Here is a 26,875-nt window from a genome sequence, read left to right as displayed (position 1 = left end):
TCTTTATCTCTCTGAGAATTGATTACATGTTTGGTGGGGTTTTTTTTGTTTTTTTTCATGCCCCCATATTTCTCTTGCCTCTGAGTTCCTTTTCTCCTAGATGTTCATTCCAGATGCTATCTTCCATGTAGGCAGTTGTCCTCAGAGTCTGGCAGTCTTTGGCATTCCATTTATATTTAAGAATGAGATACCAAAGCTGGCGGGAAGCCCTGAGTGGACAGGACTTGTCCGCTGGTGACTTGTCACAGGTGTTTAGTGAGCTGGTCCCTATGTTGGGGGACCCCTGAACTGCAGAACCTGTAGGTATCTTTCTCTGGGGTCATTTGTTTCTGCAAAGAAGAATCTTATCTCCTCCGCTGCCTGGTTGCAGAGTTTTTGAAAGTGGTATTTTTGAAGTGGGGCTAGCAGTCTCAATATTTGGCGCAAGCCAGTGTGCTAAATCCCTTTGGTTTGAGTCCAGCACTCACCCCTGCCCTCTACTGTGTGCCTCTGAATGTGGAGAACCTCGGGTTTATTTACTCTTGGAGATACACGAGTGTCTCCTATGGGGATGGGTAAGATAGTCACCTGGCCTGGCAGGGTGGAGAAGGATGTGGGGCATCTAACTACTCCTTTTGCAGACTTTTAAGTAACTGCCCTGTTTTCAGCCTTGAGATTCAATCCCAGCTTCCACAGTACTTGGTACCCCTGAGTCTCAAAAATGGCTAAAGTTCTGAAGGGCTCAACTGGCTTGCTTCTCATTGTTCTTAGCAAATTCTCCAGTAGGCCTTCCCACCATTCTACAGGTCCAATTGATTCTAAATGAATGTGGGTTCATACCAGAACCAAGACCAAGATGCCACATCGGGCATCAGCCTAAACCCTCCACCTTATGCTGCGAAATAAACTCCTTGCCTGCGGTTAGGATACTGTGATGATGTATAAGGCCTTCAGAAGGTGTGGGGATAGATGGAGTTAGCAGAGTCACGACGAGTAAGGGAAGCAGTTCAATTATAGAATATTTAGTCCACTGAGGGTAAATCCCATCTCCCTCCTCGATGCATCTGGAAGCTGGCTGGTCTGCTCTGAGCAGGCTGCCATATTGTAGTTTTATCAGTCAATCAAATTGGTTGATTTTTCCTGAAGGAAAATTGGCATACAGCCAAGGTAGAAACCAAGATAGCCTCAATCAGTAGAAGTCCGCGCTTTTAAGTCTGTGCTTTGTCTCCTTCCCTGTACCATTGTTTACTTTGTTCATGAGCCCATGGTAAATCATCTGGCTGCTATAGGGAGGGCAACCAGCACACCATATTATCAGAGCCGCTTCCACTATGAGAGCCTTTTGTTGAGCGTTTACATGAGATATGAATATTTTTAGGTTTGGAGCTCATTCCAAGACATCAATTGACATGGTCCTCCATACTTTCTTGACCAGAATTTTTAAATCTTATTCCTTCCTTTTTCAACATTTGGCCAGATTGTAAGCTACTGTCTAGGAATAGGTGTAGATTCTGACCCTAGATAATCTCTCCTTCCAGACAAAGTGGGTGCTATCGTAAACTCATCGAATTCTACCACCTGGGAGGCGTGTTCTCCTCTACTGTCCTTTAGGGCTACCCCAAGAGGGCCTGTGACTGACGCAGTTTACTTCATGCTCATTCAAGCAAAGTGCAGGGCCGTCTCTTCCTGGGCCAGGAATAGATGGCCCAGGAATAAGAGTTTCCATCCTAAGTCAGCCAGTCAGAGGGGACACCCTGTGTGAGGTCACAGGTCCAGATTGAGGGACGGTGGTGGCAGGTTGTTGGGGTTAGGGATGCTATGGGTGTGAGCAACCTGCCCATATTTCCTTCAGCGCCTGCTTGGATTAGATCCTGTATATATCACTTCCACTTTACGAGGCAGTGTTTATAGGTCTCCCTGCTTTGTTGCTAAGTGGGTCAGATGGCAGTTCAAAATAAACAACTTGAGTGTCATGGTAACCTGGTGTCCTGTAGTCAAAAACTCTTAGTCTCCCCTGGAGTCCAGTAGCAGTCCAGGAGTTCTTTCTTGCAGTTGGGGACATGGCCTTACTCCACTCTCCTAGGAGCTGCTGCCATGTTCATTCAAGGCTGGCTGCAGGCTCCACACAGTATCCTGATATGCTCTGTACACTGCCCACAGCATTTCACCTGATGGGTTGTCACAGTGGTGACAAAGCCACTAGACTTACACCCCTGGTTATCTTTAGAACTTTCTCTTGCTCTGGACCCCAAAAATGGAAGTTTTAGGGGTAACCCAGTAATTAGGTAGAGCAGAACACACAAATATGGTATATGCTGCTCCACCATCCAAAAAACCCCTCAGTTATTGATATTCCTTTATTGGTGGAATAAAGGTATATGTGGCAATTTGAAAACATATGTACACATTCTTTAGCATACTTCCCTTCAAGGCTAATCATCCTCCCCTAGAATGTGGGCTGGAAGTGATGCTTTGTGACTCATGAGGCCAGTTTAGAAAGAGGGGACAGCTTCTGCCTGGCTCACTCTCTCCTGGGATGTTTGCCATTGGAATCTAGTCACCATGTTGTGAGGAAACCCAAGTCACGTGGAGAGAGCACATGTGGGTGTTCTGGCCAGCAGTTCCAGTTAGACCCTAAGCCAATGGAAGCCGCCATCAGCTGCCAGACATATGAGTGAGTGAGCCTTCAGATGATTCCAGCTACAGCCTTTGAGTCTTCTGACTGAGGACCCAGACATCATGGAGCGGATCCAAGCTGTTCCCATTGTGCCGTGTCCAAATTCCTGACCCGGAAATAATAAATGAGTGCTGTTGTTTTAAGCCCCTGTGTTTTGGGGTAATTTGTTATGCAGCCATAGATAACCAACACAATGCAGCAACTTGTCCTTCAGAAATATTTGACAGCCCCTATTCTAGATGAATATCTACATGCTAATTACCAGGACTATAACGATTCGCTTCAGCAACAGAACCAAACTTAAAAGAACACATACAGTTAAAGCCACTATCTGATTTAGTTGTAATATTCCACTGTTCTTCTCTAAGACCCACTGGTTTTTTATGTCGGCCAACTGGGGAATTATTAGGAGGTACTATCATAGGAATTGATATGTCTGCACCTTTCTTATCTGTGATGGGACACTGATTTCTGCTCTTTTCCTCATAGGGTAGTGTTCTGGTCTTGATTGGGAGGACAGGATGCCTGTAATGGCTTCCACTTGGACCATCCTCTCATAGTAACCTTTCTATACTCTCTGAAAGCCAGTGTGGGAATCCCACCCTTCGCTGAGTATATTTCTTCCTGCACTGCACTTGAGGTCTGGCGAAAACATTGCAAGGTAGGTTCAGGGCTCTATCCAGTCCACAGTGATACAAAATCACATCAAAACTCTATCACCTGACTCTCGTGAGCACCTGTGCTGAGGCTGACTTCAGTGATTCCTTGGGTCTTTGGGAATTACTGTAATTTACAACTGGCATCCACTAAAAAGTGTATTTCTTTTCCCAGTGCCTGTTATTCCAGCAAAATTGGCTGTGGGTCCACTTGAGAAAGGCTAGGGCAAAGGTTTTCGTGACTGGCAATATTTTAAAGCTCTTCCTCAAAGATTTGTGTTTTCCTTTTCATTCAAGAGGCCCTGGTTTTGTGAAATGACTCACTTCTGAGAATTTGGACAGCGGCCGCATTCTCTACCAGAGCAATCAGGACAGGTCTGATTTTTGCCATACTTGAAATTTTCTTAAGTGACACATTTAATTCCTGGGATCCCCGTGATGAATGAACACAGAGTTTTCTGGATGTCAGATCACTCTTTGGGCCCAGATCACTGTCCTTTTCCTGTTGGCTTCCATAGTGGCCACACCCGTGTTGTTTCTGGCGGGTAAAACACCCACACTTAATATACTCCCTACTCATTGAGGTCAAGGATTGTATTTCAGTATAGCCCCTCCTACCACCATTCCAGATGACCCTCCCTCTCCAATCTTGTCTTCAAGACAAAAGAGAGAAGGGTCTTCTCTGCTCTAGAGAGGAAGAGAGTGAGGTGAAGTAGACTAGTCAGAACCCACGTGATAGAGGTAGTATACTGTTCAGTCTTCCTCTAGGTTATTCCAGAGGATCCCTGGCCCTTCACACTTGCCTAGCATGGACAAGCATTTGTTCTAAGTCTGTATTCGCCCAGTCAGCAAACTCATAGAACTTTAGCCATCGAGTTCAGTATTTCTAATGAGTGCACATATCAGTAAATTCAACCAAGTCCAAAATTCACTTCTCACTTTTATTAAGCACTCTCAAAATCCAAACTCAGATTTTTGATAATATGTGTTGAACAATTTCTGTAATTCCTTATGGAATTTTCTTCCCTTCTCTGATTCTGCATTTTATCTTCTGGGTCATGTTGAATTTGAATCCTGTTTATTAGGTGAGCAGCCTTGAAGAGTGGGACATGGGGTGAACTGTTAACTTTGTCATACTAAGGAAAAATGGTTTCCTTCAGAAAGGAAGGTATAGATGAGAGTGTGCCAGAGAGCAATGAGGATCAGGGTTTCCCAGGTCCTCTGCCTCCATCCAGATAGTCCCATTCCTGCTGGTTCTTGGTCTGTCTCAATTAATGCCTTAACATTCATACATGCTTTTTGGCAAATGTGTGAATTCAACTCATATTATAATTAAGACACCTGCCAATTCGGGCCCTGAATTGGTTTCCAACAGTTGTAACCTGGCAACTTCAAGTAATAAGAGTTGTTGTTTTTTTTTTTTTTCCTCCCGACTTGGTCACAGAAAGCCTCTGTTTCACTCTAACTTGAAGATGAAAACTTCAGTATTTGAGTGTTTGGTTTTTTTCCCTTGCTTTAAGCTGCTCAGTGCCTTTGGAAGCAGCCATCCTACCCTCTGGTTCTGGCATCCCTCATCCTTTTAGGTGGCAGCACCTTCCTGCCACCTGCCCTCACCCCTGGCCAGGCTCTGTCCTCAGTGGGCACATAGTGCAAGGTGATAGCCTGACTAATTGTTCGATTGCTCTGTCCCATGGGCTGGTATTTTCCCATTCTGGGATATGGATGTGAGTCTCATTTCCCTGGAAGTCTGATGCCTGCAGCCTGCTTTCTAGCACTCATTTCCACATCAGTTTATCTTGATTTATAAACGACCCCAACTTCAGCCAAGAATGACTGTATGCATGTGGTTTGGACAGCTCACAGAATGTGAGAAGGACCTCAGAAGGAGGTCATGGATCCCCTCTCTAGGCCACAGCCACAGGATCAATCAATGCCACCCATCCATCTCTATGTGTCTTCATTTGAGTTTTCAAATTCCAGTTGGCCTAGCTTAGGTCAGGCTAGGATCTATCACTCTTGGATCAAACAAGTCAAGAGGAGCGTGGTGATGGCCACTGTAGGAATCATTATGAACCAAGCAACCACACCCCCCCACCCCGCCCTGGTTTGTATCTATAGCAGTGTTACTTCCCGTTGCCAATAGGGTACATCCAAACCCTTGGCACGTTCTTAATTTAGGCATCAAAGTGCCCTTGCTTCTTCACCTGCTGATTTCTCCCATCCACATCGACTGTTAGTCTCTATTCCCTGAACATCCTCTGTTCATTTTCAACTCTACCTTTGTATAACCCCTTCCTACAGCTTTCCTCAGAGGTGTCGTTTCCTGTCCTTAGGACCCATCCTCACCCCTCCTCTTTCAGGAGGGCTTCCCTGAACACTTACTTGACAGTTTCCATATTTTTTCTTTTGTTGCCAACTTGTTTTCCTGTGCCATATATTGTCTCCTCATGTCACTCAGGGTCCCAGGAGGAAATGACACACTCAAATTGGGCAGTCTGAGGAGAGTTTAATCAAGGGACCATATACAAAGATGATAGCAGGGTGGAGGGAGAATGCGGTCCCCTGAGATGAGTAACAGAGTTTATTACCAACCCTAGGTTGAAAGGGGCTGTGGGTGGGAGGATGTGGCAAGGTCCAGAACTCAGAGATGGGACCTGCTGTTTCATCGGCCCCCAGTGCTGCTGCAGGGAGGGGGCTGGGGGAATAAATACTCTGATCTCACTCTCCTCCCTTCTTCCAGTCTCCGCATGGACCTAGGCTAGAGAACAAGGGAGAAAACTGGTGCGGTCCATACAGGGCAGCTTTTCAGGCACAGAGCAGGGCAGAGCAGGGCGGAGAGTGGGTCTGGGTGGGGCAGCAGAATATCCCACACACTCCCTAATTTGATAAATCCTCATCTTCCTGAGGCTAGCAACCATGTTTTTCTTTTGCCATCCCCTTTACCTCCCTGCATGAAGACTAGGACGATTATAGACGTTCAGTAAGTGTGACCAGTTGGGGTTCGACTGATGAACAGCATCCTGATTGAACAACAGTAGGGTGAGCAGAACATCTGTCCATCTGTCCATTCTCACTTGTCCTGGGTCAGAGGAGTGGCTGTTCTGATTTACGGATTTCAGAAAATGGATTGGGCCACACTTATTAGTAGTTGGGGCTTTTGTGTGTTAAAAAGTCCCACATATGCACTAGCAAGTCTAGTCTATTTCCACCCTCCAAGCAGCAGTATGTGGAATCAGGGTGGGCCCCATGGAGTCAGGTTCTGCCATCCTGCGTCTCTCTTCTGATGGCACATGTTTTCAGCCTACCCATTGCTTGTGTGTGGCCCTCTGGAATTAGATTTGAATTTTTGTTTAAGAGGAGATAAGGTAATTTCATAGGCTTTGAACTATAACCAGCTTTACCAAAGCCCTACACCAGGGAACTAGGAATTAAGCCCTGGTACTAACAAAGTGAAACTGTGTTTCCTATCCTCTGTTCCTCCCTCCTGTGGCCACTGTATTGCACAATTCCTAGGGATATAAATGACATCCCCTAGAGTTTTGCAACCCAGTTGGACAGGATCAGATGTAGGCATTCCTGATTTCTTGCTGGGATATCATCAAAACCTCACCTCCCACCTAGCATATGGGCATATTTTCTGCTTCACTATTTTCTTGAAGGACTGCACAGGGCTAGCTGCAGCTCTAGCATGCAAAGGCCCCTTGTGTTCACATTTCCCACTACACCTGTAAGTGAAGCAGGTGTTAGCAAGGGACAGTCTTAGGCTTGGGGTCAATTTCCCAGGACCCAAACTAAGCAAGGAAGAATCTTGTCCTATCTGAAAACTGAGAGGCTTTCCTCAGTTCAGAAAGTCTAGATTGCAAGAGGCAACCACTCTTCTTATGGCATTGGGAAGTGGCCAGTAGACTAGCTCTTGCTTAGCCAGGGAAGGTTAACTTTGAAAATAGGCAAAATCTAGGTATGTAGAATTTTACAGGCATTAATAAGTATGTCTCTATTCAAGCCCATATTAATATCCATATGTATATTTATATCTCTCTCTATATTAAGTATCATTGCTTTTTTTCCCCTCTGCCTTATTTCTCAGACAGAATCCGGGGCTCTAACATCCATTTAAGTCCTGCAGATTCATGTAAGCCATCTGTGGACCTCAAGAGCTGAAATTTGGGGGCTTTGAACTTGCCACCAGTACGTTGAACTAACAGGGCTTATGAGGTATGAACAGAAAGAATCTACTTTTGTGTCTCACATCTCTTCGGAATGCATTAAAGGCTGAAGTTCTTCCAGCCACAGTGAAAAGTAGGGCAGTCCCGTGACTTTCATCATCACGCTTAGGTACAAAAAAGTCCCATGATCATTTGAACTCACTAAAAGGAGAGAGTTTCAATTCAGAAATTGAAGGGTTGATCCCCATAAGAATATCAAAACTCAACTTGATTTGACATTTAAATCTTCCCGCCACCTCCCAGCTGGCTGAGGGATGAACCACGTTCAGGAGAGAGGAGTGAGGGGTGCTGTCCTACTTGTCTCTCGTCTTCCCTGGCATTTCTACTCCTTCCCCTACTTGCTAAGCATGGTTTCTAGTCCCCTGACTGGTAGGCACTGGGAAAGGAAGGAAAGTTTTTGCTTGAGTGGCCCTGTCATAAAATGGTGACTTCACCTCCAGCTCCACCTCTGGGACCAGCAGGTGTAAACGTTGATTCTTTCTCTCAAGGACTGCTTTTGTAGAGTAATTGGAGACATCCCTGGGAATACTCATATTCAACATAACAGGGGTACCCTGCTGTTTCGGCAGTCCACTGCACACATTTTTCTCATCCTACAGACAAGCTCCATCAAGGCAGTCTTCTTGGGCAAGGTTAGAAATCCCCCATTCAGCTCCTTCTCGTCTGGTCCATGGAAGAGAATCCCACGTTCTTTGCCAAAATCAACTCTGAAAGCATAGATCCATCCCAGAGTAGTGGCAGTTTTTGTCTACTCCACCCACAAAGCAGCTGGTTGGCCTGTCTCTGTTCTCCTGATTTCCTGGGTGAGAGTCAGGTCTTCTTTAACCTCAATGAGTTGTATCAAGCTCTTGGGTGGTCCCATTGGCATCACCCTTATCAGGCTTGAGGTGAGAGACCGCACCCACCGTGACTTCTTTCCTCCCATCCCCGGTGTAGAGGTGGCACCAGCAGCCCTCGACAAACAGCTCCTATTCAAGTATCTCCCTAATTTTTACAGTCCAATCTCTTTGTCCCCAGTATAGGTGAGGGGTCTCAAGGGTTGTGAAATGTGTTTTAACAATTCCTGTGTCAATTCTGTGTGTAGCCCTAGTTTGGAATACAGCATCTGTCGGGTCCGGCTGCCCCAGTTGAAACTTCCAGTGTGCTGTGTCGGAACAGACTGACAGCATTTTGCATTAGTGAGCAGCATGTGACTACTGCACAATCTAGCCCTATTTTGGTTGTTTAGAACTGCGTCCAGGGTCAAGCTAGAACTAACCTGGGGATTTAAGCAGCTTGTCCACAGACCTCACACCTTTAGTTTCCCCCTGCCCCCGCCAAATCTGGTCTCCCTCATCATGGCTATGCATATCAGAGCCCCACATCCTGTAGGGCATTATTAGGATTAGTAGGGCATTAGTAGGGCATCCTGTAGGAGTATTAGGGATCAGGAAACTTCTGTAAAGATAAGACAGTAAAACTTGAGGATTTGTGGGCTGTACGGTCTCTGTCACAATTACTCAACTCTGTTGTAACACAAAAGCAGCCAGACAATTCATAAACAAACAAGCATGGCTGTGCTCCAGTGAAACTCTATTTACAGGGCAGGCAGTGGGCTGCATTTGGCCCATGGGTCACAGTTCACTGACCCTTGGATTAGATCCGTGAATAGAGAAAGAGAAATGGTGACCTTAACTATACTGGGGATTTATCTGGGCAGAAAGGGAAGAAAATCTCAGTGATTGAAAGCCCATAGCCTGTGGAGGACATAAACCTGCTTTGTCCAGAAGATGTGAAGACTTTAGAATTTTACCCTTGGAATTCTGAAGACCTCAGAAACTCAAGCTGGAAAAGGATCATACTTTTTAAACCAGCAGATTATGATGCTCAACAGAAAAGAGCAGCAGGGAAGTCAACACTGAGGTGTGTTCAAGGTCACCTGCCACTGTCAAGGTCACCCTAGTTTTCACCGCAGCAGGCTCTCTCTAGTGCAGACACTGCTCTCACTTCCACTCTTTGGTTCATGAAAAAGTTGTTCAAACATGTAGCAAATGCTTTATCCCTCAAGCCTTAACTGAGTGTGCCTAGCTGGCGTCCAACGTCCAGTATCTGCATCTTGTTGCTGGGGAGCTTTCCTCAAAGCTGGAAGGCCTCTTGAGAACCAGGCAGGCTGGAAATCCTGAGGAATTAAGTGACCAACAGGAGTGGAGTGTTAATACCCCAGCTGTCTTCCCCCTCGAATGGGATAACTGAGGAGTGTGAGTTACACTGTTTCCCAGAGTTTTCTAGTGGTTTTCAGCTCCAGTCACCCCTCAGTGGAAGGTACTTCGTAATGTACCCTTTGTTGGCATCTTCCTCTTCTGTTGTACTTCCCCACTGCCTCCTGGAGTTTCCTTTCGAATAAACTCTTTGCTCTCCACTTATTGCTCAGGAACTGCTTTTGGGGGAACGCAACCTAAGCAGAGTATCACTTTCTCTGGGTAACTTTCTTCATTCAACTTTCTGCTGAGGGGCCTTTGGGCACCTGTCACATTTCATTATAGTCATTTGAGTCAGATGGATCTTTTCCACTGAATGGTGAGTTTTCTAGAAATGAATCTTATTCATCTTTACATCACTGGCATTTTCCTCAGCCTCTTGCACAGTGTTCAAGACGTGATTGCTGACTACAGAAAGCTTGATGCATAGGCAGAGTTGATACGAAGAGGCAGGTTTGAAGGGGCTAGTGCTATATCACTAACCACATGCAGTAGCCACTAGCCACATATTAGCCATTTCAATTACAATTGAATCGGAGTGAAAAATTCAGTTCCTCAGTCTCGCTAGCCACATTTCACGTGCTCAATAGCTGCATATGATCAGTGGTGATTATATTGGACAACACAGATGTAGAACTTTTCTATCGTTGTAGATGGTTCCATCGGACAGCATGGGGCTGGGGAGCAGGCTGAATCTGTGATTTGGTTATGTGCAGTTTTGTGTCGGTCACAGAGCTCCTAAAAGCTTTCAGGGATCAGGGGAGTATGAACTAACACCTATATCCTGCACTTGTGATTACCTAAGGGCAAACAGTACTTCTCAATGCAAGAGAGAACCAGTGATGTATAGTTTTTAAATGATTGCTTTATTTACATTTTGGCTGAACCACAAAAAAGAGAAAAAGTAACTTCAAAGTTTCCTAACCAGATTGAGATTCATGTTGCGTGGTTTAGTGTTCCAGAGTTCACATCCTGTTCTGCGCATGTAGGGTTGGATTGAGTTAAGACCTTTCAGGCAGGGGTGAAAGTAAGAAAAATTAAGGCCACTCACTAGCGGTCGAGGCTGGATGGCATGGAAGGCCAAGAGCAGGTACATCCCTTCTCCAAGCATTTGATTCGGATGTGAAATGTTCTGGAAATGGAATGTTTTCTGGTCTTCACATTGGAAGTCTCTCTCATTTGGGTTGAATTTAGGTATTGGCAGTTTTCTTTTTAAGACATGATTTTGATCTTGGGCAGTGTAGGACAGAACAGTGTCCAATTCAGTCCTACAGTGAGCTTCCTCAGGGACTTAGCTGAGAACTTGACAGGTGCTTAGCAAATGTTTACTGAATGAATGAGTGATAAGTGACCAGATGGATGAATGAACACGTGAAACTTGAGTATACCTTAGTGAACGATGGAAAATGCACTTGGTCTCATGGCCAGTAAGAGGTGATGCTGTGGAATTGTCTATCAGGCCCCAACCTCCTTTTTTTTTTTACAATATATTTTGTAGACTTTGAACATCCAGCCCCTAAAACTTTAGCAAGATCAGAGTTTACGTGGACTGTAAGGGGGGTTAGAGATAATCTAACCAGGTCACAGAGTTAATTCATGGCAGAGGGCTTCTAATCTCTTTATGGCTAGAATGGATACCACATCTGAGTAGTAGTCTAGCCTTTTATTTTTTTATATAATTTTTTGAAAAATGTTTATTTTTTGAAAAATGTGTTTCCATGTTTCAAAATCTAAAAGACGCAGAAGGGTATTCAGAGAAAGATCCCTCCTTCTATTCTCTACGCACGCCCCTCCCTAAAGATGACCTCTGTTACTTCTTTCTTTTGTATCCTTAAAGAGGATGGTCAGTGCATCTAAGCACAATGAAAAAAGTGTCTCCTCTTTTTTTTTTTTTAAAAACATACATTCTGTTTTGCCCTTTGTTTTTTCAATCAACCATATACTGCTCCTGGTGCTTTAACTCTTCCTTCATACTGTCTCTTGGCCAAATTCTTCTTGGCATGTTCTTGGCACCTGTCTTGACCGGCCATTAATCTTTCCTTGCCTCCACACTTGCATTTGTCTCCTAACTTACCTCCCTGCCTGGTTCTGGGGCCTCTGCTCCAGTGGTCCCCAACCTTGTTGGCACAAGGGACGGGTTTCGTGGAAGACAGTTTTCCTATGGACCAGTGGTGGGGGGAGGGGGAGGGGTGGTTCAGGCAGTAACGTGAGCGATGTGGAGCTGCTCACCTCCTGCTTGCAGCCTGGTTCCTAACAGGCCGTGGACTGGTATCGGTCCATGGCCCAGGGGTTGGGGACCCCTGCTCTACTCCTTCCTCTGTGTGATACCAGATTTATCTTCCTGACACACCATTTTGACTGCTTTGTTCCCTTTGCCTTCCCAATAAAGCCCAAGATGCTCTGTCTGAAAATCACCCCCCATCCCAGCCTTCCCACCTCACCCTGCCATCCACACATGTTGGTGCCTTCCCCACTCACCTTTGTATTGGGCGTACATTGGCTTCGGGTGCCTTGCCCCCAACCCTCTCCCTTTCTAAATCCTGCCCCTCCTTCAGAGACCTACTCAAAAGCCACTTCCTCCCTCAGATTCCAGCTGGAAATGGTCTTTTTCTTCCTGGCCCAGGCGTAGCATCGAGTGTGTCCCTCTTTGCGCTAAAGTTATTGTTTCTGTCTTAGACATCCTCTAATACAGGGAAAGTTTCACGGGGGCAAGGATTGTGTTTGTCTTACACAGTTTTGCATCCTTCACTTAACCTAAGGCAGTGTTTGTACATCCTGTCTGTATCACCTAATGCACAGTTACTGGATGAACAGTGAGACTGGTGTAAAAGAGGACAGTGTCTGCACGTTTCAGGACTCTTGAGAAGTTTTTATGAGCAGGGCCTTTATTCTCTATACTGAAAATACCAAATTGCTCTTCTTCTATCGAGTAGCTTCATGGGAACTGTGGTCATTCAGTGTGAATAGGAGATCTGTTCATTATTAAGAATATTCAAAACAGGTGTGACATGCCATTATGGTGTTTGAGAGTACATATGCATAAATCTTTTACAAGTCTTTTTATCAAGCAAGGAAAGAGCTAGGCACATTAAGAAATAATGTAATTGATTTATTGTATTTTGTGAAGTGGGTTTCATTTATATCAATAACTGGCTGAAGTTAAGGTTTAAGATATGAAAAGCTTTACCTGTGTGTAGCTGCACATAGTAACTGTGTAACATTCAGGTGCATTAAAATATATGTAACTCTTGAAAGAATCAAGCAAAGCTCTACTTCTCAGGTTTGACAATAAGTCACTGCCCAGCTGCTGACCTTTGGTAATGCCTTTGGGGTGCATAGATAGACTGCTACCATTGGGTATATATTTTAATGTCTTTAAGAACTTCAGTGCTGCACTGGAAGTTCAGAGGACTGGTGCAGAGGTTGATGTGTTTGCTTCATCTGCCCCGTCCATCTTCTTTAGGCAATGTTCTGCATCTGACCTAAAATACAGCAGAGAGTTCCTGCTCCCCTGTTGACGGGGAGACAGAGCTGGCTCTTTCCAGTTTTTCACTGGGAAGAAATGGGATGAATTTGCCCAGGTAGATGGCCACATGCCTGTGGAAAAAGTGGCGGAGGTGCTTCCGGAACCTCTCACCGACGAAGGCGTAGATCACGGGGTTGACACAGCAGTGGGTGTAGGCGATCACCTCCGTCACCAGCATGGCCAGGTCCAGCTGTCTGCTCTGCTCACACTCAGTCTCCAGGTGCACTTGAAAAGTTGAGAGGAGGACAACCAGATTGTAGGGTGTCCAGAAAATAAAGAAGACCACCATGATGACAAAAATGAGCCGGATGGCCTTGTATTTTTTTTTACTGGGGCACCTCAGCAGTGTTTTAATGATTCCTGAGTAGCAGATGGCCATAACGAGCAGAGGCAGAGCGAGACCCAAGATATTCAACCTCAGAGCATGGAAACACTTCCAGGCATTCTCTCCACCCTTTGGGTAAAGAGGACTGCAGAAAGTCTGTTCAAACTCCTCTTGGGACTCATGGAAGATAAATTCAGGGAGGGCTGCTAACCCTGCCAGGCCCCAGGTGAAGATGCTGGTGATGATACCAAAAGTGGTCGTCCGGGCTCGAAGGGCAAACACGGCGTGAACGATGGCCAGATACCGGTCTATGGTCAGGAGTATGATGAAGAAGATCTCACTGTACAAGCCCATGTAATAGAGCCCGGAGAGCAACTTACACATATGGTGGCCAAAAACCCACTCATTCCACCCAACATAGTGAATCCAGAACGGCAGAGTGAATAAGAAGAGCAAGTCGGAAATGGCCAGGTTGAGCAGGTAGATGTTGCTCATAATCCAGAGCCTGTTGTATTTTGTGAGGATCACCACCACCACTACATTGCCCAGCAGACCAACCGTGAACACCAGGGAATACAGTGGGGGCAGGAACTGAGCCCCCAGCTCCTTGATGTTGCTTTTTTCACATGGCATTGCCCCCTCATAGTCATAGGGTGTGGTCCCAGCAGCTTCAACCACAGTCTCAGTCCCATCGACTGAGGTCGCCATTTCCCTTGTCCCTGTGATAGAAGAAGGAAAAAGCAACCCCACAATTAGCCATGATCACTCCTTGTGACCCACACCACTTGGTTTATACATTTACTCAATAAAACCACATGGGATAAACAGCCTATACATTCCTCAGCATGTATTTCCAAAGGTATATCAGAGATGCTGTGGGGGGAGATGTCTGGAGTGAAAGATCTACCGTTTTCAAAGTCAGCATGATCCGGGATGGGAAAGGAAACAGAAGAGTTGTGAGTGGTGGTGAAGAGTGGGCGTGTTGCTCTCAGAAAGCATTTGAAGGAAGAAATACAAAACTCGAAGAGACAGGATGGGTAATGATAACAATAATATTATACTAATTTTATTATTACTGTATCTTTTAAGGTATTTTGCATTTTATGTGTTATATATGACTTTCAAAATCATCTTACCTATTTAAAAACCAAACGCTAATAATAATAATAGTGGTAATAATGATAATAGTGATTATTATCATTAGAAATAACTACCCCCCTCTCCATGGCCCCATAACAATGTGCTGTTCATCATAGCTAATGGGGAGATTGAACCTTAAAGAAATTTAATAATTAGCTTAAAATCCTCTAGTAAGTAATTGCAAAAGTTCAAGCTAGATCTTCAGTGTCTATGTCCGGTTCTCTCATCCCTGGATTCAAGTGCAGTGATTTTTAACTTTTTTTTTTCTTACATCTTTATTGGAATATAATTGCTGTACATTGTTGTGTTAGTTTCTACTGTATAACAAAGTGAATCAGCTATACGTATACATATATCCCCATATCCCATCCCTCTTGCGTCTCCCTTCCACCCTCCTTATCCCACCCCTCTAGGTGGACACAAAGCACCGAGCTGATCTCCCTGTGCTATGTGGCTGCTTCCCACTAGCTATCTGTTTTACATTTGGTAGTGTATATATGTCATTGCCACTCTCCATGACCCAGCAATCCCACTATTGGGCATATACCCTGAGAAAACCATAATTCAAAAAGAGTCATGTACCACAGTGTTCATTGCAGCACTATTTACAGTAGCCAGGACATCGAAGCAACCTAAGCGTCCGTTGACAGATGAGTGGATAAAGAAGATGTGGCACATATATACAATGGAATATTACTCAGCCATAAAAAGAAACGAAATTGAGTTATTTGTAGTGAGGTGGGTGGACCTAGAGTCTGTCATACAGAGTAAATTAAATCAGAAAGAGAAAAATATATATGTCATTGCCACTCTCCATGACCCAGCAATCCCACTATTGGGCATATACCCTGAGAAAACCATAATTCAAAAAGAGTCATGTACCACAGTGTTCATTGCAGCACTATTTACAGTAGCCAGGACATCGAAGCAACCTAAGCGTCCGTTGACAGATGAGTGGATAAAGAAGATGTGGCACATATATACAATGGAATATTACTCAGCCATAAAAAGAAACGAAATTGAGTTATTTGTAGTGAGGTGGGTGGACCTAGAGTCTGTCATACAGAGTAAATTAAATCAGAAAGAGAAAAACAAATACCGTATGCTACCACATATATATGGAATCATAAAAAAAAAAAAAAAGGTCTGAAGAACCTAGGGACAGGATAGGAATAAAGATGCAGACGTAGAGAGTGGACTTGAGGACATGGGGAGGGGGAAGGGTAAGCTGGGACGATCTTTAACTTTTGAAGACTTAGCTATTATAATAGTTACTAACTATTATAATAATTATAAGCAGCATTCCCTTTTCCTGTTCGTGACAGTGCTGACTAAGCCAGTCATGTGCCAAGAGCAAACCCCTTAGAGCTTCTCCTTCGTAAAGGAGCTGAGCACAGGCCAATGGAACTTCATATTAGATTGGATATTTTTTAGAGCAGGATCCCTAGGGCCAGTGCCTGCTTTTCTTAAGATTACAGACTTGGCTGGAGAAGAAGGAAAAACAGACAAGGGAGGAGTCCATGAAGGGCAGTTAATCCCTGCACTGCCTCCTCAGAAGGAGTCCTACTGACTTTCTCCTTTCTATGAAGGCACACATGTGAGGTCATGAATGTATGTCAGCAGGCATTTCTCAAGGCAAGTCTTTGAACTGCAATAATTGGAGCCAATGGCAAGGATTGTCTTTGCTTCTTAAGAGAATACTGGGACCCCAGAGGTCAGCACCTGTCGGGGTTCTGTGTAGTCCGTGTGAGAGTAGAGAGGGGAGACACAGGAGCTGTTCCTGGCTGTTCTGCTCGCCAGCGATAGGACTTGGACAGGCCTTTACCTCTGAGCCTCGTTTACTCATCTCTAAAATAAGGATCATGGTAGCACCCAAGGTTGTGGTGAGCATCAAATCAGACAGTCTACATGAGATCACATTTTAAATTAGAAAAAACCTGTAAAATTGGTAGGAAGCAGAAGTGAAAGAAAGGCAATGAGAAGCTATTTCATATGAAATCAGGAAAAAGTAGGGGCTGTTGGATAGAACTTGATCTATTTTCATAGCTCTGTCCTGGTACATCATCTACGGATAAGTGACACCTTCAGGCTTTTGAGGTGAAAAATGGAATTGAGGAATAACTGATTTGTATGATCTTATCAGCATTCTTATTCCTAATGGCAAAAACCACAGCAGCTGAGAAAAAATACCTGTCACTTTGTCTGTTATGCATTTTCAATCATGAGTGTCTCTCTAAATCTTAATGTCTAAAGCAAGAAAGGAACAGAGCCTCTACTCACCATGAATTATTTGTATATTCTTTCCTTTTCTCCCAGACTGATCTAAAAACACATCAGACTTTTAAAAAAATTGCACTGAAGCTTTGTTCAACGTGAGGATCGTCTTTAATTCATGTGTCACTTCCATAAATCCAACATGATCAGTATAAGATTATAGAATCTTGGTGGGGGGTGGGTGCCTAGACTGCAAAGCACAGGGAAGCAAGCAGGTTCTGTAGAGTCAGAAGCCAAGTCGTTGATTACTAGTTACATGGGGTCAGAGACACAAAAACAGGGTTTTTACCTGTCTGCAGTCCTAATCACAGTCCTTGTAGTTTGGAAAAATGATACAGTAATAGTAAACAACATCAACAATAAAGAAAGGTGTACACGCGTGTGCTCGCGCGCACACACACACACACACACGCACACACACACACGCACACAGTAAAAACCACCCCAAATCTCACCATGATGAGTTTACCAATAACATTTCTCTATGTAGATATGCATACGCGGATACGAAGTTTTACAAAAATTGACATCATACTCCTTTAGCTGGTTCACTAAAATTGCTCACAGTACAACTCAACCGTGCACTGTAAATGAGGTTTCTTTAGTCTCCAAAACTATTTGGATCTCTGTTACTAGCTTCCCACCTGCTGGGTAGCAGCAAAAAGTATTCATAAATTTTAGTCCTAAGTGGTTTAAATTTAGTCTGATCCGTCCATTGAGTTGAATGATGACAGGTTTTACTCATCCTCTGTTGCCAGCTTATAATTTCGGTCCCTTGTCTTCTCTCATTGGTTCTTTCTAAGATGGCAGTGGAGATATGGGGGAAGGGCCAGCATGACTCGATGCGTGGGTGGAGGGAGAAGGGGGTACCCTAGTCTCCTGTTGGTTCTTGATTTACGTGGCTTGTGTCTGCTGAGGCGGGTCAACCTAGTCCCAACCCTGAGCCTTGTGCTGGCATCTGCTGCAATGGTTTGTAGCTAATGGCTTCAGGATTGATTCATTCTCAGTCCTCCCCAGGCACAGTGACCTCTCCCAGGTGATGGAGTGTTCCCTCGGCTCTGGCTGGAATGGAGAACCACATCTCCATCAGGTTTCTGGCCCAGGCTATGCTCTTTCTTCTGAACTGGCAGGTGCCCAGGCAGACATGCTCCTCCTTGACTCCATCTCCATGCCATGTACAAACCAAGGGACATGCAAGACTGCAAACCAGATCTTTTTTCTGCCTGACCACCAGCTTAACTGCGCTAACCACCCCATGTGGGTAAGGAGGTGCCTTGCAGAGAGACATCCTTTGGGGTTACCTCCAATTTATCAAACCGCCCTCCACACACCCCAACTCTGGTCAAAGCCTGGATGGGAGAGATAGGGATACACAGATGTGACTGCTTCCTTCCATAGTCTCTTTTCTCACAATTCCTGGACTCAGAAGGAGAGGAGCCCTCTCCCTGCCATTCTTTTCTGGCCAGGTCCAACTAAATATATATGCAACCTTCATTTATACTGTGGTAAATGGTATGAGGTAATGGATACCTCATAATTTCACATTCACCAGTGTAAAATTTTAATGAGTGTTGCAAAACTGAATTGAAAAGAAATATTTAGAATTGGAGACCCTTCTTTAGAAAATATATTTGTTTGAAATGCCATTTTAATTATCAGAAAAAATGTAATGATGCTACTCAATGCTAGTGAGTTTGCAGTGAACCTTATTCATTGCTGGAGCGCTTATTCATTGATGATGCAATGTAACTTGTTTTAATAAATTTTATATATAACAGGAACCATCAAGATACACATGGCTTTGATCCAGTAGTTCTAATCCTGGGAATTTACCATAAGGGGAAAAGGTCCAATACATAATGTGCACAAAGGTGTTCTCTGTGGCATTGTTTTTGTAGTAGAAAAACAAGAAATGGGAACGATCTAAATGTTTGGCACATGAAGGATATTTTGAATAAATTGTAGTCCATTTACACAATAGATTATTACGTAGTCATTAAAACTAGTTTTGGACACCAGATAGAATCACAGACAAATGTTTATAAAAATGAAGAGAATGTAAAGTGTGTAAACGAAGATTGCAACAGCATGAAATTATATGTACATGTAAAAGGCAACAGGCAAAGAATCAAAATAGCTGTGGGGGGGTAGGTGGATTATCATTTTCAAAGCTGTAAAATTAAAAATTTTTCTATATTCCCTTATCAATTAAACTGTCGTTGAAAGCTAGTGTTTTTAGGCAGGGACTGCTGGAAGATTTGGCAGACACATTTTCTAAAGGTAATTGTGTTGAAAACCCAGGCAAATTAAAAGATGAAGGGTTTCCTCCTCAGAACTTGAAACCACAAACTGAGATCTAAGAAACTTGAAGAAGAGGGCACACTAGGTAAAGCATTTGAATTTTGTTTTAAAATTTGGAGATCTTAGTAGCCAGGTTCTCCCCTTTGATCTTGGGTGGAGCTGACATACAACCCCCAGACTGGGGTAGGGGAGGCGTCTTTTAGGGTCTTGAGACCTGCTTTGGCTGGGGCTCAGCGGGCCTCCACGGGAAGAGTGAGAAGGCCTTTCGGATGACCACAGCGGGCACCTTCGTGTGGACAGGTGGGCCGTGAGGACACCAGCTCCCAGGATGCCTCCAAATTTTTCAGTGTGTGATACTCTCATGCCCACATTTTCTCTTCTTCCCACTCCATGATTCTTAGCGCTTTGGGCAAATTCTGAACTTGGAGGATATTCACAGGGCCCCTGCTCTTCTCTTGCTGGGCCAGCCTTTCAGCCTGTATAGCTGGACACTGTGCTTAAACATCCAGAGTGCACATCAGAAGGCCACCCCCCAGGGTTTACAGTAATTCAAACCTTCCTGTCTTTGAAGACGTGGAGACCATTTCTCTGGACCCTCCCCAAATGCAAGCCAGAGCCCCTCCTAATGAGAATCCACTCAAAGAATCTTATTAAACTCTAAAGACACCCCAAATCAAGCCGGTGCACTGGGCCTCCAGCTCCTTGGTCCTGAGCCCCAGCCAGCGCAGTGCCTCTGACTGAAAGAAATATGTATTTCTCAGCATGGATCAAATAATGCATGATATCGTCAGAAGCTTTCTTTGTATGATGTAGTTTTTTTTCCCCTTTTTGTCAGCAACCACCTGGGAAGGAAAAAACACTGAGAAGAAAATGGCCTCTGAGTTCAGGAAGTTTGCGTTCTTTACACATAACCAATGTGAGACAATAGTGAGTAATAACTGTGCCTTCCTTAGGCCAGCACTTTATACAGGCTTGTTTGTCTTCACACCTTTGCAAGGTAGGTTTTTATATACCCATTTTATAGATGAGCAAACAGAGGCTTGGCAAGGTTCAGTCACTGTTCCGTTGATGCACGGCAGGGCTGGGACTCTGTGTCTCCAAAGACCACAATGCTGTAGCCTTAGGGTTCCATTTAGTAAGGGCCTCCACACCCCAAGATTACATAGATGTTTATATATATTCTAGTATCTTTATGGTTCCATTTTTATACACGCAGGTCACTAGTATGTTTTAGTTTGGTTTGATATATGGCGTGAAGTGCATTTCTATTTTATTTCTCTCTGAATGGTTGACCAATTTAAAGACACCATATGTTGAGTAACTACCCTCTCTCTCCTCCTTGGGCTGGAAACATCACCTTTGCCATATGTTCCCTCAAGTTCCTGATTTTGCTTGTGTACTTTACATTCCATTGATTTCTGTGCCAGAAACACTCTTTTAATTACTGTAGATTTATTAGATCATTTATATAGATTATCCGATTATACAACTGCCTTTCATTATTCATTTTGTAGTATGTCTTATCTGTTAGAGCCATTTGTCCTATTAGATAAACTTTGGATCACTTGGTCAGTTACTTACAAAAACATAATTTTGAGTGGAATTTTGTTACATTTGTAAATAAGTTTAGGAAGAATTGATAAGTTTACATATCAAACGTTTATATCTGGGAACATGCTATGTCTGCTTACCATAGGGCTTTAAGTTACTGGTCTTGCACATTTCTTTTTAAATTTTTATCTGCCTTTATATTTCTGAGGTTACTGTGAATGATATATTTTTCCCTAGCAAATTTTCTAACCAATCGTTAGTAGTATAAAAAAAATTATTTTACATGTTTTAAGCTGATTACCTTACTGATTTTTAAAAATAAATTCCTTTAGGACTCCTAGATAGATAATCGTATTATCTGTGACGCAGTGATAAGATTATATCCTCCTTTCTGGTATTTCTTATTTGTTTCTCTCACCGTATTGCTTTGGCTGGAACTTCCACAGTGATGTTAAGTAATAGTGGTGTTAGTACGTTTATCTGGTTCCTGATTATAATTGGACATCCTACCCCGCAACCTTTCAAAGTCCCCAAAGTACAAGAAAGATACTATTACTTTGAAATCCGTTTTATTCTAAAACTTTGCTAAAGTGGAAAACTGTCATACCTATGATGAAGAGTGCTGATCCTTGACAGTAGCGGGAGTTTGGTTAAAACCAGACATGTCTGATAGAAGGCCACATGCTGAATGATATCCCAGTTTAGTAACATCACTAATCAGGTGTGTGTGTGTGTGTGTGTGTGTGTGTGTGTGTGTGTGTGTGTAAGTGCTTAGTCTCTTTGAGGGGGATCCACCTCTCAGGTGAACTTGATAAATCATCTAAAGAATATAGAGAAGAGAGCAGTGCTTACCATCCTGAAACTGCCTGTCCATCTGGAAGAGCCCTGCCTACAGGTGACTCCTGGTGGGGATCACTCCTGCAGGACCACCTGCTGTTAAGATCAGGTTCCATGCCTAAGGCCCTAGATACTTTTGGTTTCATGGATATTTGGTGCCAAGGAATCATAGTTGTAAGATTTTCTTGCTTAATATCCTTGGTCCTCCTCAGTCTAGGATAATTATTCAATTCCTGAGTCTGAAGAAATGACTGTGTGACCTAGAGCAAGTAGGTTAACCTCTCTGTGCTTCAGAATCTTTATGTGTAACCTGGTGATAAGAAGAGTTACTGCCTCATGGGGTTCTCCAGTCATTCATTCAGCAAATACTTAGTAGCACCTATGATATGCCAGGCACTATTCCAGGGACACAGGCATATCAGTGAACAGAATAGACAAAACTCTCTGACCTCATGAAGCTTATATTCTAGTTGGGGAATAATATATAACTAAAATCTACAGTGTCTCAGATGGTCATGAGTGCTACAGAGAAAGATAAAGTAGGAGATGAGGAAAGGCAGTAGGATGGGGTTGGAGAGGTGCAGTTTAAATTGGAGGGGGTCAACAAGGAGCTCGTGAGATGACATTTGAGAAAAGTCTTGAGGAAGGTGAGGGAGTGAGGTTATAGAAAACACAGTGATTGGTATCCAGTAATGTTTTAACAAGACATTTCAGCCTTCATTAAAATCTTTAGTTACAGTAAATGAGGATTTTGAATTTCCACAAATGGTTTTGGATCTCAAGCAAATTAAATAACCTAATGGGAACCCAAGATTATATTAATCCATTTACCGACTGACATTCCAATGAAGAATCATCGAGGTTAGATTGTCTCTCACAAAGATGACAGGAATCGAAGGTAGGTAGGTAGGTGATACACTGCACCCTCCCAAGTTTTTGGAATCTGTTTACTGTCTCCGAGTTACATCCCTCCAACCTCCTTAAGCTTAAGTGAGAAGAAAAGAGGAGATTTAGGGGTTGAACTAAGAGTATCCTCAGTTGCAGGCTCTTTAGAAGCCAACCCCAAGAGCTAATTCAGTCTTCGTCTATGTTAGTAGATCATCCAGAACAAAGGAAATCTACCCATCTGATTCTCCATGTTCCTCTCTACCCAGCTAGCCCTTCATTTATTCATCCAATTACCTATCCATCTAGCTCCTCAAATTGCTTCCCACTTACACAGTTTTAAACCAGTCCCCCTCCCCTTGTACTTCTTTCCACAGCAAACTTGGGATAGTCAGAAAAAATAATGATCTGGTACAGCACTATCCAATAGAACTTTTCTGCAGTGATGGAATGTTCTGTATCTGTGCTGTTCAGTAAAGCACCTACAAGCCACATGGCTATTGAGCACTTGGAATGTGGCTACTGCTGCTGAAGAACTGAGCTTTTCATGTTATTTAATTAAGTTCAGTTGGAATAGCCACATGTGGCAAGTAGCCACCATATTGGACAGCGCAGGACTAGTGCCCCGTATAATGCCTGACAATAGCTGCTTAATAAATGCTTCTTAAAGGAATACAAGGATGGAGCAGAATAATTTTACCTTGCTTTTCACTTTTCAGACTATACATTTGAAATATTAGGTTCTGTCCCAGGTACCACATTTTAAGAGGGAGCATAGGATCAACCTGGAGCATAGGACAGGCTAGGATGATAAAGGTCCAGAAACATCAGCTGTAGTTGGCAGAACTCGAATGTTCTGTATGAAAAAAGTCTTCAGATTTATTTTAGTTTCTTTTCTTTTCCTTTTTATCCCAATATTTATACATCTTTGATCTGGACCAAAGTTTTCTAATCTTTTTTTAATTAAGAAATTGGATTAGGCGATGTTTTGGATTCCTTTGAGAAGGGAAAGCCTGTAATGGAATAGCTTTTCCTGTAGAGGAGGGAGTAGACTCTCCAGAGAACAGGAATTTGATGGTATTGGAAGAAACTACATTCAGTCACATATGGGGAAGAACTGGCTGAGAACCAAGTTGTGCAGGAACAGAATGGGCTGTCTTGTGAGCCAGTAAACTCCCTCCTTAGAAATACACAAGAACCCCTCAAGGTTGAAATCACGAATAAATGCAGTCTTCTTCCCAGCAGCAGACATCTCCCAGCCTTTATGTTTTAGAGCAGCACATGGACTTGCACGGCTGCCACTCATATTATTAGTTACTAGAGCAAAGTTTACATGCTATTCTTGGAGTGTAGTCAGTTAAGTAACTTGGTTTCATCCACCTGCCAAGTGACTTTGGATATTTTTACCAACTTCCTTGTTCAAAGATTAGATTTACACTTTATATTCCAGTAGCGAGTGTTTCCAATGTGGCTGATTTTTAGTGTTTGTATACAGGCTGATATGTTACCTAGTTGAAAGAGATGATCATGAAGAAGTGTTTTATGGGGAAATTACGCCTATGCAGTCAAAATAACATGGTTGGGATGTTCAGCATACTGGAGGGTCAGCTTCCTGGCCCCTGGTATTTCCACCTCCACCTGTGCCTTGGAGAGAGAACCACTGCCTCTTTTCTAGGCCCCATGTTTGTTGCAGTTGATATCACACTTGTATGCCCTTTTGTATTCTGATACTTAAAATTTTATACCCTGCACCTAGTTCCATGTGGTTAAAAATTATTTGAAAATATATTTGTAACAACTGCAACATATTGTATATTTATGGTTATTTAATCTTTGTCTTACTGTTGTGTGATTAAGTTGTTTCCAATTTGCACCTTTACAAATAATGCTGCAGTAAACATCTTTGTCTGTATTTTTATTATTTCCTTAAAGTAGATTTCCCAAAGCACAGTTTCTACCGCTAGTCATATTGCTAAGACTCTTGATGCATTTTGCCAAATTGCTTCCAGAAGGTGTGTAACAATATATATACTAGTAGGTGATGGTGCCAGTCTCAGCAAGCATCCATCAATACGGAAATCTAAGAGAAAAAAATTCCTCAGCCAATTTTACAGGCAACAAGGATGTCATTAATTATGTAACTAACACTTATTTAATTACTGGGGGTTGTTTTCTTTCTTTCTTTCTTTCTTTTTTTTTTTTTGTGGTACGCAGACCTCTCACTGTTGTGGCCTCTCCCGCTGCGGAGCACAGGCTCCAGATGCACAGCCTCAGTGGCCATGGCTCATGGGCCCAGCCGCTCTGCGGCATGTGGGATCTTCCCGGACTGGGGCACGAACCCACGTCCCCTTCATCAGCAGGCGGACTCTCAACCACTGCACCACCAGGGAAGCCCCGAGGGTTTTTTTTTTTTAGCTGTAATTGTATTTCCTTTTCTGCGAATTATCTGTTTGTGCCCTTTACCCATTTTATTCTGCTGGGTATATCTGCTTTTTTCTTATTAAGTCATGCAGTTATTCCTCTAGGAGAAATAACTCCACCTGCATAGTTCATGATAATCATCACCATTTTCTGAAAAGAACTTCAGATACACTCCAAGTCCTATCACTTCCATGTACCAAAGACCCCGTAATCCCACCGCCTCCCCTCGAAACACTTGTCACACAACAGTTAACTTTCATCCCCAACCACTTGAAGGTTTCCCAGAAGATTAGGAAGGCTTTCTCTTCCTACCCTCTAATATAGATCCAGGAAAAGCAAACAGTCAACTTTGTAGATCCAGATAAAAAGACACCAAGTCAACCAAACTCCTGATCCATCTAATAGCCAGACTTAGAGTGGATTTTCAATGAAAAATTGAAATATATATGTATATATACAGATGTAATATATAAAAGTATGTACACACATATGTCAATTATACTTTCACTGAATGTTTCTTACAAATCAATATCAATAACACAAAGCTACTAAGTATAACCCTTTTGGAGTGGTCATCCTCTCAATAGTTGAGAATTTATGAAAGCCCAGGGAAGGCAGCATGGACACAGCCTTGGGCATGTTGACCGAAGAGGATAAAAGGCCAAGTTTGGATGAGTGGAAGAGGCAAACACATCATGATACGGGTGAGAGAAAAGCAGAATGGGAGAAAGGAAGACGAATATGGACATATTTCACAATCTGCTCTCCCACTTTGGTCCCAAACTACCTACTGCATTGCAGCAGGCCTCCCTCTCTACCTCCTCCATCCAAGAGTACTCCTGGGAGGAATTGCTTCCACCTGGCTACACCCCTTGCTCCATCTCCTTTCTCCTAGGAACCTGATGATCTACCTGGAAACTTCTCCTGAATAAACAACTTCTGTTGCATTTAATAAGTTCTCGCCCAGATGAGAACAAAAAGAAGACAGTGGTACCTGCCAATTTAGCAAAGTCCTTTATGCGTCCAGTGATAGCTTAGGTCTTGCTACTCATGAAACGGAGATACCATCTGATACCACCAGCGACATTAGTAAGGTAGGAAGGAACACAGCTTCCTGTTTCAAACGGGCTTAGCTTCAACGGTTTTGCAAATTTTTAAAAAGACAATCGAGCTTAAGAGCAGTTCTTCTTTTCTATGATTGAGATCACACACTAAGCACTCAGTTGAGTAATCCTTGAGATGAATGCCATTGATGTTTAGCAGCTATTTTAGGGGTTCTGCCTTCCCTTGGAATTGCTCATTGTTTTGGAAGGGGGGATAATTCTTGAATAAGCACGGCTTTGACCTTTGAGGAGACAGGATAAAAAATGAAATCGGGATTTCCTTGTAAAGAAAGACTGATGGCTAGGGGATAACCTAATTATTCTGCAGAGCTCAATGGGAGACTTTGATGAGGTGAGTTGTAGTATGGGTTTACATACCCAAGAAGACTTGAGCTTGAGTTTCAGTTGGGGTGCCCACAGCTGCATGACCTTGGGCTAATCATTTAATCCTGCTGGACCTCAGCTTTCTCATCTGTCAACTGGGAATAATAACAACTACATCATAGTGTTGCCATGGAACCAACTAAGATAAATATGTAAAAAGTCTTTGTGGACTATCCATGGCTAAGCAACCGTAACGGGTGGGTAGAACGCCACTGTTACAGAAGCCTCATAGGGCAGAGCCATGTGCCTGCTCTATGTGCTGATGTGTCCACAAGACCTAGGATGGTCCTGGGCACAGACCAGTGTTCACCCGATATTTGTGGGGAGAGGTCTGACCATGGATGGTGTGATCT

The 26,875-nt window shown here is 43.4% G+C and overlaps 1 protein-coding gene across 1 annotated transcript; it reads right to left on the bottom strand.

Moving 5' to 3' along the window:
* Positions 1-12,863: 12,863 nt before the first annotated feature.
* Positions 12,864-26,187, bottom strand: CCR3 (C-C motif chemokine receptor 3). Its single transcript, XM_024751413.1, has 2 exons — positions 26,030-26,187; positions 12,864-14,345 (listed from the first exon to the last, which is right to left on the bottom strand). Exon 2 carries the CDS (start codon positions 14,332-14,334, stop codon positions 13,258-13,260), a length of 1,077 nt encoding a protein of 358 aa, XP_024607181.1. The 5' UTR covers positions 14,335-14,345; positions 26,030-26,187; the 3' UTR covers positions 12,864-13,257.
* Between the last annotated feature and the right edge of the window lie 688 nt (positions 26,188-26,875).

This window comes from Neophocaena asiaeorientalis, unplaced genomic scaffold, assembly GCF_003031525.2.
Source record: "Neophocaena asiaeorientalis asiaeorientalis breed wild unplaced genomic scaffold, Neophocaena_asiaeorientalis_V1.1 scaffold221, whole genome shotgun sequence".
NCBI lineage: Eukaryota > Metazoa > Chordata > Mammalia > Artiodactyla > Phocoenidae > Neophocaena > Neophocaena asiaeorientalis.
This window is presented reverse-complemented; position numbering and strand designations above follow the sequence as displayed.